Source organism: Rhincodon typus, chromosome 5 (assembly GCF_021869965.1).
Source record: "Rhincodon typus isolate 14 chromosome 5, sRhiTyp1.1, whole genome shotgun sequence".
NCBI lineage: Eukaryota > Metazoa > Chordata > Chondrichthyes > Orectolobiformes > Rhincodontidae > Rhincodon > Rhincodon typus.
Genome location: NC_063336.1, coordinates 43714223 through 43726145, shown reverse-complemented (window position 1 = coordinate 43726145; position 11923 = coordinate 43714223). Strand labels below are relative to the sequence as shown.

Sequence of the window (11923 nt, the reverse complement as noted above, 5' to 3'; positions counted from 1 at the left end):
TGCTGCTTGGCCTGCTGTGTTCATCCAGCCCTGCACCTTGTTGTCTCGGATTCTCCAGCATCTGCAGTTCCTACTACCCCCGTCATGACATGGGTTGCTTTCAGCACAAGCAGCTTATTTTGAACTAATCATAGGCCCCATGATCATCTAACTAGCTTCTCTTCTTTCCTGACTTACTATCTCTCAGTCTGGGCTCCATCTCCATTTATCTGCTCACTTAACCCTCTTGCCCAACCCCTCCCCACCCCACCTCCCCTACCGCACTCACTGCAGATCTACGCCACCCCTGCCAACCACGTCATCATTAAAAATACCACATTTTCCAAGCTGCTTTCAGTCATGGAGGGTCACTAGACTCAAACCATTAACTGTTTTCTCTCCACAGATGCTGCCAGATCTGCCTGCAAAAATAGTAGACTCGCCCACTTTAAGGGCATTTAAATGGTCATTGGATAAACATATGGATGATAATGGAATAGTTTAGGTTAGATGGGCTTCAGATTGGTTTCACAGGTCGGCGCAACATCCTGTACTGCGCTGTAATGTTCTATGCTGAGTTGCTCCAGTAATTTCTGTTTTTGTTAGTTTCTTTATCATTGAATTTATTCAAAGTTGAGCTGTATTGTTTACTAGACAAAAGGAGTCAAGGGTTAAGAAGTGCTGACAGGAAAGTGGAATTGAGACCACAGCCATAATCTTCTTGAATGGCAGAACAGGCTCTAAGGGTCAAAAGCCCTACTGCAATTACTAAGTTCTTTACGTTCCTGTGTTTCTATGATCATATGCAGCTTCATGCTTTAAATGACGTGGAAAAGAGTGAGATAAACAGAGAAATGAAAGTTTGCTTACGTTGTTGAGATCACTCCTATAAGTTATAACTTCTTACCCTTAATCAGTCTTTCTGGCCTGGTTCCCGGCAGTGTCCACATAGCCTGGGCCAACTGACCAAAAACAGCAGCATCCACTGTAGAAGGCCTTGGGCCCATAATGTACTTCTTATCACCTGAAAACATCAGACCAGATCAATTTGGATTTGTTTTGTGTTTTTTTCTCCCATTTTCTCCCCTTTAACACCACCCTGCCTTCCCCCTAACTCCATCCTTTAATGCCTTTTCTTAGAAAGGTAGATAAAAACACATTGGCAAAATTAATCTCACTCCTGAACCAGTGACTGTAAAACATTTAAAATCAGTGCTGACTGAGTGTCTTATTTTAATATTCTCTCCTTCTACATTCTGTACCTTCAATCTTTGTCAGATTAACCTCAAAAATGCAAACAAAAATAAAACTTAGTCTGGACATTACCTTAAAATTACTACTATAAAAATAGAGTGAACAGTACATTTTTGATTACTATCATGTATACTAGGTATATCCATTCAATTATTATTCTCTCTCATATACATTTCATGTATACATTTCATTAATGTGGAATACTCTAAAAGAATAGCCTGCACTTTAACTTAAGGTAAAATAGAATCAGTATACTGTACTTTACTGCCCAATAATATCAGTGCATTATGTTGTAATACACATATCAGAAAACATTACATGACACTAGAATATTGTAATGTCATATCCAGTAAATTAAGCTACTTCTTGTCCAGTCGCACATTGTATTACACAGTAGTACTAGCATACCATGATGCATGAACTGTGACACTGTTATACTGGATTATTTTATGCAACTGGTGCTATTGAGTCTTAGCAAAGGGAGCTGCGAGACTAATACCCAGTATATACTGTAAGGTAGGCTAAAAGAGTTGACAGTCTATACTTTAGGGAAACACAATTTGGGGTGTTCCTATTGAGGTTTATAAAATATGATTTAGACTCAGTTAGAAAAAAGAATGGATTTGAATTATGTTATATGTTACGATTGGATATTCCCACTAGCCCCACTATAAGAAAACCCCATTGTGAAGATACCATTTAATTCGACCTCTCCCAGAATTTGGGATCAGGCAAATCATCAGCAACCAATTCTCTCGTAAGGCAAAGATACCACCACTTTCCCTATCATCATATTGTAACTTCAGGCTGCTGGAATTACAGCCTTATCTGGAGCCGATCCTCCCCCATAGGGAGCCACAACTGTTAATCAAGCTGCTTTCCTGGCATGGAATCCGCTAGAAATAAAGTAGGCTGTGAAGTCCAAGTTACTGAGTGTATATAAGACAGAGATAGATAGGTTTTTTACTAGTAAGGGGATCAAAGGTTACAGGGAGAAGGCAGGAGAATGGGGTTGAGAAACATAGCCATGATCAAATGGTGGCGCAAATTCGATGGGCTGAATGGTGTAATTCTGCTCCTGCGTGTTATGGTCTTATGGACCCACTGACCAAAGTTAGCTCCCCTAACTGAGGACTTCTGACAACCACGATAGGCTTCCTGACTTTGCATCTGCTCTACATGGCAAGACAAGACAGAAACACCTTAAGCCTGGTATATCTGGTTGATGGGCAAGGCAGGGATGCTGTGAGCATTCAGATCAGTAGTAAGGAAGCAAATAGCCCAGAAATGCAGTCTGCTCGAATTAATGAGCTGGGTGTGTGGCCCTGTGGGCAAAGTGTCCTTGCAGCAGCATTACAATAATGGTCGCCATTGCACGCCAGCATGCAGCCTTGGAATGCAGAAGTGTATTGCAAATGGATCAGAGATGTGCCATGAGAAATTACAGATATCGGGACATGTCGGATGCCAATGTCCATGAATGTGAGGTGTATATGGCTGGTACCCATGGAGAGTGCCCCGAGATGTTGCTGCCTGTTGTCCCACATGGCGATCCTTTGAAGGAAGCAGTGAGCTGGAATCTTCAGGTACCTGCTCTGATTTCCATGTCAGGAGCTCTAAGCATATAATTTGTTCACTGTGAGTGCTCATATAGAAAGCTGAATATGAATAATTATAAAATATAATTTTAATTTCCCCACCCACCCATTCCTAAGGTTTTTTTTTCCATTAAGACTGTTGTACGTTAAACCTTCATTCCTTTAGAAAGGCCTGACTTCCTAAGGAATGCACAAAGTAACCTGCTCAGCACCCTCTAATCAGGACAGAGATCTAGTGTGATAACTTGGACTCAGATAGGTCACTCAGTGATCATTCTAACATTCAAATTCCTGTGAAATGTAAATGGAATATGTAATCTACAGTTAATAAGGTTGTTAACAATCAATAATTCTCCTTTATAGGCAACTCACCGCTGACTTGCAAGAATCTCACACTGATGCCTGGAACTTAGTTAAAAGATGCAACAAGTTGATCTCAATGTTGAGAAAGGCCTCAATGGAATTCTTGTGTGATCCTACCAGATTTCTTACCATTGTCCATACTGTTCTGATCCCTACAAGATTCTGCTCTATTGTTCGATAATTCTAATTCCTTCTGTAGTTCCTATTACTAAGATTCATGTATAACATAAATTGAGGGAGAGGATCTGAAATGGGGTAAACTTTCTCTTAATGCAGAGTAATAAACAATGGAGGTGAGGGTTGCATTCAAATGAGTGTTAGGACTATGAAATATATAGCACATCACACTAAAATAAGCTTCCATCTCACCCAAAATCACAGAAAGTGATCGCATATCCTTCTCCATTAAGGTATATATTTCCTCCTTCGAGAAGCGACCAATACCTTGACCGTACATTTCCCGTTTAACAATTCCTCTTGTTAGCTGGCACAGTAACCATTTCAGGAAACCACTAAATGGACCTGACACAGACAGTATTTTTCTGGTCTCATGGAGGTTGTCAATCCACTGGCAGTATACTATGGCCCTGTAATATTAAAAAAAAACAACTGTGTAACATTCACAAACAGCCTTTTAGACCTTACTCTAATGCATGGATGTGACAAAATATACTCAGTAGTGAAGACAAGCACATCTCTTGTTCTCCTCCTACACTCCTCCTACATTCATCTACACCGGAAACAGGAATTTGGCAACACAGTAATAGTGGAGGTGGAAGGATCAAACAACAGATTTTGGTACATCAGCAGCTTCAGCAAGCAACTTCCCCCAGATCACAGATGGGGGGATTTAAACAAACAAATTTAGTTGGCAAATGAAATTGGCAAAACCTGTATACTTTCTTTTAAAACACGAAACTTTTCACTTTGAAACCCAAATGGGATTCTGATGATGTTTACACTATTTGAGATTTTACTCCAGGTAATTTTTAAGATACTTAGTAAATTTCCCAGGTTAATTTCTCTGTTCAGCATGTCGTGGGTTAAAATCAAATTTGAATGTGATAACAATGCATGATCCATGCAGCACTGCATTAATCTGGAGCTGAGCTGTTTGTGCACTGGCACAAGAGCCACAGTGATGCCTGATCATATGTCCAATATTAGTGTTTTTGATAGGAAAACAGGCTGTTACAGCCATAAAATAGCTATAAGGTTGAAATGACAAAATGGTAAAATCTCTCTCCAACTCCATCTATTAACTTTGTGATGTCTTTTAATATAATCTCCATTGGCCATAAATATACAGAAAAAGAAATGGTGACATGAAACGTAACAGTCAACTTCTCAGGCTCCAAACTCTAGGCAAATTCAGCATCCTGCTCATGACAGAGCTTTGCGATGAAGTATAAGCTGCCAGCTATGATTGAAAAATAAATGCATAAGCTTCAAATAATATCAACTGTGGCAAGACTAAAATCATGCAAAATCATTTTCAGTCCTTGTAATTTGAAATCTAGTGACTGACTTTAATTGAGCCAACCCTGCAAAAAAATCTATTGTATCGAATCAAATGGTTTATTTCTATTACTCTCAATGATTCTTACTTACCATGATCATCAGTGCTTTTCTCACAATTATTTGATTTTAATATTGACGCAGTACTTTTTGACTGCCATTAAGGGTTAAATTTGAAACTATGCAATATATAACAACATAAATACAACAAAAAGATTCCACATTTTTATCAGAGATAGTAAGAACTGCTGATGCTGGGGTCAGCAATAACACAGTGTGGAGCTGGAGGAGCACAGCAGGCCAGGCAGCATCAGAGGAGCAGGAAAGTAGGAAAAGTAGGAAAGGCCTTTTTCTGAAGAAGGGTCCCGACCCGAAACGTCAAACTTCCTACTCCTCTGATGCTGCCTGGCCAGCTGTGTTCCTCCAGCTCCACACTGTGTTATCTCCAAATTTTTATCATCCATTTTCACTGTTACCACAGGTGAAGACAGCACCCCTCAGCAATGAGTGCTTCCAACAGGTAAGACTTTTTTCTTTTTCCAGTAGCTAGGCAAATATTGATTGAACTGTGTTTTGTGATATTTATATCCCATGTGTTAACACATTTATAGGAAGACCATTCAGCCCATTAACCATTGATTATTAGACTTAATTATCACATTGGAATTTCCCCTCCCCAGCTATTTAAGCTCAAGTGAATGCATCAATATAACCTATTTTAACAAAATCGTTAATCTATTTAAAATTTAAAATTCAGATAACATTAAAGTAGCCCGCAAAGGAATAGTGCCTAAAACCAGGTAATAGAACTGAGAATTTTGACTTTTTTGATTGGAGAACTGAGTAATTTTCCTGAGTGTCAATTGTGTTTCTAGAAGTGTTTCATGTTCTCAGACTTTAAGCAAATAATGTTGAATAACTTCATATTTTAAATTGACTACTTTCATTTTTGTTGTCCAAACTGTTGTCAATTTTGTCATCTTAATCTACTAGTGATACAAAGTCAACAGTAAAGCCCCAGTCAATGGTGACACTAATGGTGCTTCTGAATGTCAGCGATCGACTGAATTTAAGATGAAGCTGACAACCAGATGGAATGCCAAAGATTTTGAAATGAGAACTGATTGAATTGCACTGTCTCATATATTTTGTGTGGTAACCAGTGGATTGTTTCATGCTCCTGGTTTTTACCTTCTGAAAGTTGTGATATACACAAATGTCAGCAAATTTGAAATTGTGGTAATAAAACCAGTGATGCTGGTAATTTGTCTTTCCATTACTTCAACCAAACTTTAGTTTATGAAAATAGAACAATTCAGAAGAAACTTTCTCAAAATAACATAGTATTTGCAGATGAAAATTATCTTTTCTCCTAGCCCCATTCCTCACCATCTCACTGTCTCACAGCATCTCTTGCTGCTGTTTCAAGAGTTGGAAGTCAGCTCTAGGTGGGTATCCTCACAATGTCTTTGCAGAATCAGACATTCGGTCCCACTGCAATGCTCTATCCCAAGGATGACAACTGGACCAAGTGGAAGGTGCTGAAGTGATGAATTATCAGAGTAGTTCCTGGCTGCAGACAAGGGAAATGCTAAACTCTTGCATTGCATTTTCACTGAGGTATAGTGGGAGAATGGGGACTGTTAGGTGTGAATGGAAAAAATGGGAAGATTCAAGTCAGTTTGAGAAATGATAAGCCAGCATAAACTGGGGAGGGAATAGGAAGAGGAGAATGCAAACATTAATTGGGAGAAGAATAGAATCAGGCATTTGTTGTAATAAACAGGGGGAGGGTATTGGAAGATGATAATGCCAAGAAAAAATACAGGTTGGGGAGGAAAATTATTAATGTACAGTTACTTTACCTGAAAAAAAAATTGTATGCATAGTCACATGGCAGTAGAAATATATCTGTGCAGCAAAATTGGTCAGCCACTTCCTGCTGTAGTTAGTATTCAGTGGGAGAGAAAATGGAAATCCTGGCAATGATGTTGCTGACAATCACTCACTAACATAGATATAGACAGAGAGAAACATTGAGGTCAGTGGTGGTTTTCCCTTCCACTCCAATCCTTTGACAATGGTACAGTGGCGCTGCCTTTTCAACACTCAGTTACGTGGTCATTTTTAAAAATTCATTCACAGGATGTTTGCTGGCTAGGCCAGATTTTATTGCCCATCCCTAGTTTCTCCTTAAGAAGTTGATGTTGAGCTACCTTCTTAACTGCTGCAGTCCATGTCCTGGAGTGACTTCATTACATGGAGTGCTTGGGACAAGGTGGGTCATCCACTCTGCAATTCTAGCTGAAGGTTATTGAGAATGTTTTAGTCTTATCTTTTGCACTGATGTACTATGTTCCCCCATCATCGATGATGTGGATATTTTTGGAGCCTTTTCCTCCAGTGAGTTGTTTAATCGTCCATCACCATTCATGACATTATGGTCATGCTGATTAGTGAATGTGCACATTTACCAGCATCAATGAAGGTGGGACATCTACTAAAATAAGGGAGAACCTACTATCCTCAACAAGTTGCTGAAGATGATAGCTGACAAGTCAAGAGAAGTGAATAATTTACCCTTCCCACTAGCTAACGTAAGGGTAGTTGCCTAAAAGTATCTCGTAGACCCTGTTCTCGCCAGATTTTTGTTGCTGTGGCATACAGTATTGGATTCAGCTTCCTTGTGGTGCGCAATTATTTTTCACTGTGATAAAAATTCACAATAAAAGATAATAAGAATGTACTAAAAAAGTACAACAAACATGTTAAACAACTTCAATGTGGTTATCCTACACTAATCCACATCAGCAATGCTTCGATTTAGCCCATCCTGCGATGACCCACATTCAAAGTGCTTTAATGTCGTTCATCCAGTTGTGACCAATGTTACCTACATTTGAATGTTGCTCATTCTGCACTGACCCACATTCATGACACTTGGAAGCCAGATTAAAACAATTGAAGTTCTTTTAAGAAAGCAAGTAGGAATGATAAAAAGGTTATTTGGTGCTTTTGGACCTTCATCATCTAAGTGCATAATGAAGACCAAATCAATTTCCTTATCATGTTTCTATCAGTTCTCTTTTAGTCAGGGATCTGTCCCATTATTGAAAAATTAATACAATTGATGCTGAGGACTAACTTGAAAGAGATAATTCATTTAGACACTGCACCCTTTTGACTGTGTTCCACTCCCAGCTTCGAGACAACAGGCTAGCTCCAGGTGGACAGTGGAAATGTTTCAATGATACCCACAAGGCCTCACTGGTGATGTGCAGCATTCCCACTGACACCAGGGGATCACTGACCTACGTCTGTCTAAAGTGGAGGAGGAGCATCCGGGAAGGCATTGAGCACCTCAAGACATGCCATCGGGTAAAAGTGGAAGCCAAACAAAAACAGCAAAAGGAGTGCACTGCCATACCAATGCCCCACTCACCCCTTCCTATGACCACCACCTGCTCCTAGTGTGTGATGTGGAGATGCCAGCATTGGAGTGGGGCAGACACGGTCAAAAAATCACACAACACCAGGTTATAGTCCAACAAGGTGGACTTCGAGATACACAACAACGCAAAATCGCTGAGCAGAGACTGATAGCCAAGTTCCATACCCAAGAGGACGGCCTCAATTGTGACCCTGGGTTCATGTTGCACTACAGGTTATCCCACCACACTATATACTTCCACACACACACACTCTTTCATGCACACATATACTCCCTCACACTCCCTCACACTCACACATGCACACACTCTGTCTCTTTCTCTCTCACTCTTTCTCACACACGCGCGCGCGCACACACACACACACACGGGCACATGCATGCACACACACACACATGCACATACACTGAGACACACACATGAATTATTTCCTCCAAGATGTTTGTGTAGTTGCAGATACATTCTGTTTTGCTCAGTTTAAAATATAAACAGATTCTAAGCGAGACCTCACACCTAAAATACATTGCCTGTGTATGTGCATGTGCATGTGTCCATATCTGTGTGTCTGTGTGCTCGTGTGTGTGTGTGTGTGTGTGTGTGTATGTGTGCGTGCCCGCGTGTGTGTGTCTGTGTGTGTGTGTGCGGGCACGTGTGTGTGTGTGTTTATGTGTATGTGAATGTATGTGTGTACGTGTGAGAAAGAGAGGGTGTGTGTGCATATGTGTGTATGTGTGAGAAAGACAGGGTGTGTGTGCATGTGTGTGTATATGTGTGAGAAAGAGAGGATGTGTGTGTTCGTGTGTGTATGTGTGTGCATGTGTTTGTGTATGTGTGAGAATGAGAGGGTGTGTGTGCATGTGTGTATATATGTGTGAGAAAGAGAGGATGAGTATGTGTGTATGCTTGAGAGTGCGTGTGTGAGAGAGGGTGTGTGTAAATGTGTCAGCATGTGTGCATGAAAGAGAGTGTGTGTGTGTGAAAGTATATAGTGTGGTGGGATAACCTGTAGTGCAACATGAACCCAGCGTCACAACTGAGGCCGTCCTCATGGATATGGAACTTGGCTATCAGCCTCTGCTCAGCGATTTTGCATTGTTGTGTATCTCGAAGTCCATCTTGGAGGATGCTTACCCGAAGATCCGAGGCCGAATGTCCTTGACCGCTGAAGTGCTCCCCCACTGGGAGGGAACACCCCTCTCCAGCGATGGTTGCACGCTATCCATTCATCCATTGTCATAGTGGCTGCGTGGTCTCGCCCATACAGCATGCTTCAGGGCATCCTTGCTTGCATCGTATGAGATAGACAGTATTGACTGAGTCACATGAGTATCTGCCGTGTACATGATGGGTGGTGTTCCCATGTGTGACGGTAGTATCCATGTCGATGATCTGACATGTCTTGCAGAGGTTGCCATGGCAGGGTTGTGTGGTGTTTTGCATTATCTGACCTGAGATGTCACCTCTTGTATACATTGATAAAACCTTTAATTATCTTGGGACAATGACTTGAAAGGAATATGGATTTTGCATTTTAATCAGTAGTCTCCTTCTTAACTGATTAAAGATTCAACAAGAGGCAGCCAGTTTTAGGGTTGTTACCTTTCAGCTTATAAATTCTGTGTCTTATACCCTCTCTCTCACACTATACCTGATAAAGGAGCTGAGCTTTTAAAGCTTGCGTTTTCAAATAAACCTGTTGGACTATAACCTGGTGTCATGTGATTTTTGACCTTGCCCCAAGTGTAACAGAGCCTGCAGTAGCTGCATTGCTATGTACAGTCACCTAGAGACTCACCCTGAGAATAGAAGAGAGTCATCCTCGTCTACAAGTGACCACCGATGGTGATGATGATGAAGACAAGGGCTTCTGTCCAAGCTGCTGTGATTATACTGAAGATTCCACAACATGCCATCAATCCTTTACATTTACTTCGAGTTCCCTCATTCCTTTTAGATTTCACAATGTTACCCTGATTATATAGCTATTATAATACCTCAAACTTGCTGTCTGTGACCTCAAATGTTTCTCCCTTATGATTGGCCAACTTATTGTCACTCCCTTTCTTTAACACCTTGCACCAATTATCGTGTTGGAGAGTTGAAGGATCTGCAGCACCAACAAACTTTTAATCAAATCTAGTCCATCATTTAAAAAGACAGACTGCCAGCTCTTTCCATGCTTTATGCCAAGCTTATTTCTAGAGCAACAAAATTATAGATATTTCATTATTGAGGTGATAGAAGATGTTTTTAAAACGAAATATGCCAAGGTAAACACAGGCTTCAACTGGTCTGCAAACATTCACACAGCTTTAGTCTAATGGATTTTGATGCTATAAACACCAGTTGTATGTTAGACCACAAGATACTGCTTTAGACCAAGAAAACTGTCTTAGAAGATGTATGCAATTTTAGAAACAAGTTACTGGAGCATGTTGTGAATTAAACATACAACAGTGCATTGCGTTATGGGATTAGTGAGAGGGAGTATTCCAAACAAACAGCATCATTGTGATACAGACTGGTGCCAGAGCTGTGCTTGTCTTTTTTCCCTTCCCCACACATAATGTTTGTGTCTTGTCTTGTTTGTTCATGTGACTGTTTGTTCATGTATGGGCATTTTAGAAAAGAATAGAGTTTAAGTCATAGAGTTAAAGATTAGCAATTCAATTTCTTTATTCCTTTGGTTAAAACAGTTTCATTACAACAAAAGTCATTTTCTTGTTGGGTGAAAAAAAACTTGAGTGCATGTTCTTTTAACCTGAACTATAAATATTTTCTAATCAACCTGTTCAGAAATATTATTACACATCTCTGGATCAAATGGGACTTGAACATTATGCAATTCAGTATTTAAACAAATTTTCCCATTTGTGATGACCCTAGGAATGGTGCAGTTTTAGTTCCAAAGCACTACCCCAGTGAGACCTGACAATGCAGATCAACCAACAGCTCTGTTATGTACAGCACAATCACCTACAGAAAGCATGAGTCACAGGGACAGTCAAGGGACAGTGAGAAACAAGATCACCAGTGTTTTTTCTTGGGGTCCCAGAAACTCAAAATAATCACATTTTTGGCAGGAAATGCTATGTCTGACACCAAAAGTATTTTTTTAGATCTCACCGTGCGCTGTGGAATAATACAATAGCAGTTCAGTGCACAAAGGTAGTGTATTAGTGTGTAACATGGCATCCTGGATTTACATGCATATAACAATATAGTTCCTAACATTCTCAAATTACACACCAAAACATCCCTTGTTCTTTTTTTAAAAAATGTCTTATATATCAATATAATTGTCCCAATCATTAACTTTATATAACGTCTGAAAAAATTAACAACCAACTATTATGATCAAACTAACAGTCCTAACAGTCTCTTCTCAAAAACATTAGGCTGTCTCTTCCTTTTTTTGGCTAAGTGTCAGTTTCTTTGAGTGTTTTGAAAAGTTCCCTGCCACAAGGCCTAGCGCAATCTCTCGCTGTATCTTACCAAACATGTCTCATTAACTATCTGTCCCACATCCAGGGCATTCCTATAACCAGATTCTAGCCCCATCTACCACTAGCCATTTCTGGAACAGCTCACACTCACAGGATATCTGCCAAAAGACGAGAATCCTTGGCGATTGTGATTTAAAATATCACTGTGAACCAGGTCGAGCACTAGTATCTTAAAGTTGCCTTGCTCAGTGATAGACACTCATTCTGGAGATGTTAGAGAAGGGGAAAATGGCATCACAATTCTCCAACAGGTACA

The 11923-nt window shown here is 40.2% G+C and overlaps 1 protein-coding gene across 1 annotated transcript in view; it reads right to left on the bottom strand.

Moving 5' to 3' along the window:
* The window catches only part of faxcb (failed axon connections homolog, metaxin like GST domain containing b), a 61166-nt gene that overhangs the window by 12187 nt on the left and 37056 nt on the right, over positions 1 to 11923 (bottom strand). Inside the window, exons 4-5 of the mRNA XM_020527851.2 lie at positions 3564 to 3781; positions 887 to 1003 (exon numbers count right to left, since the gene is read on the bottom strand). Coding sequence (XP_020383440.2) covers positions 887 to 1003; positions 3564 to 3781 — 335 coding nt within the window. The remainder of the gene's footprint in view (positions 1 to 886; positions 1004 to 3563; positions 3782 to 11923) is intronic.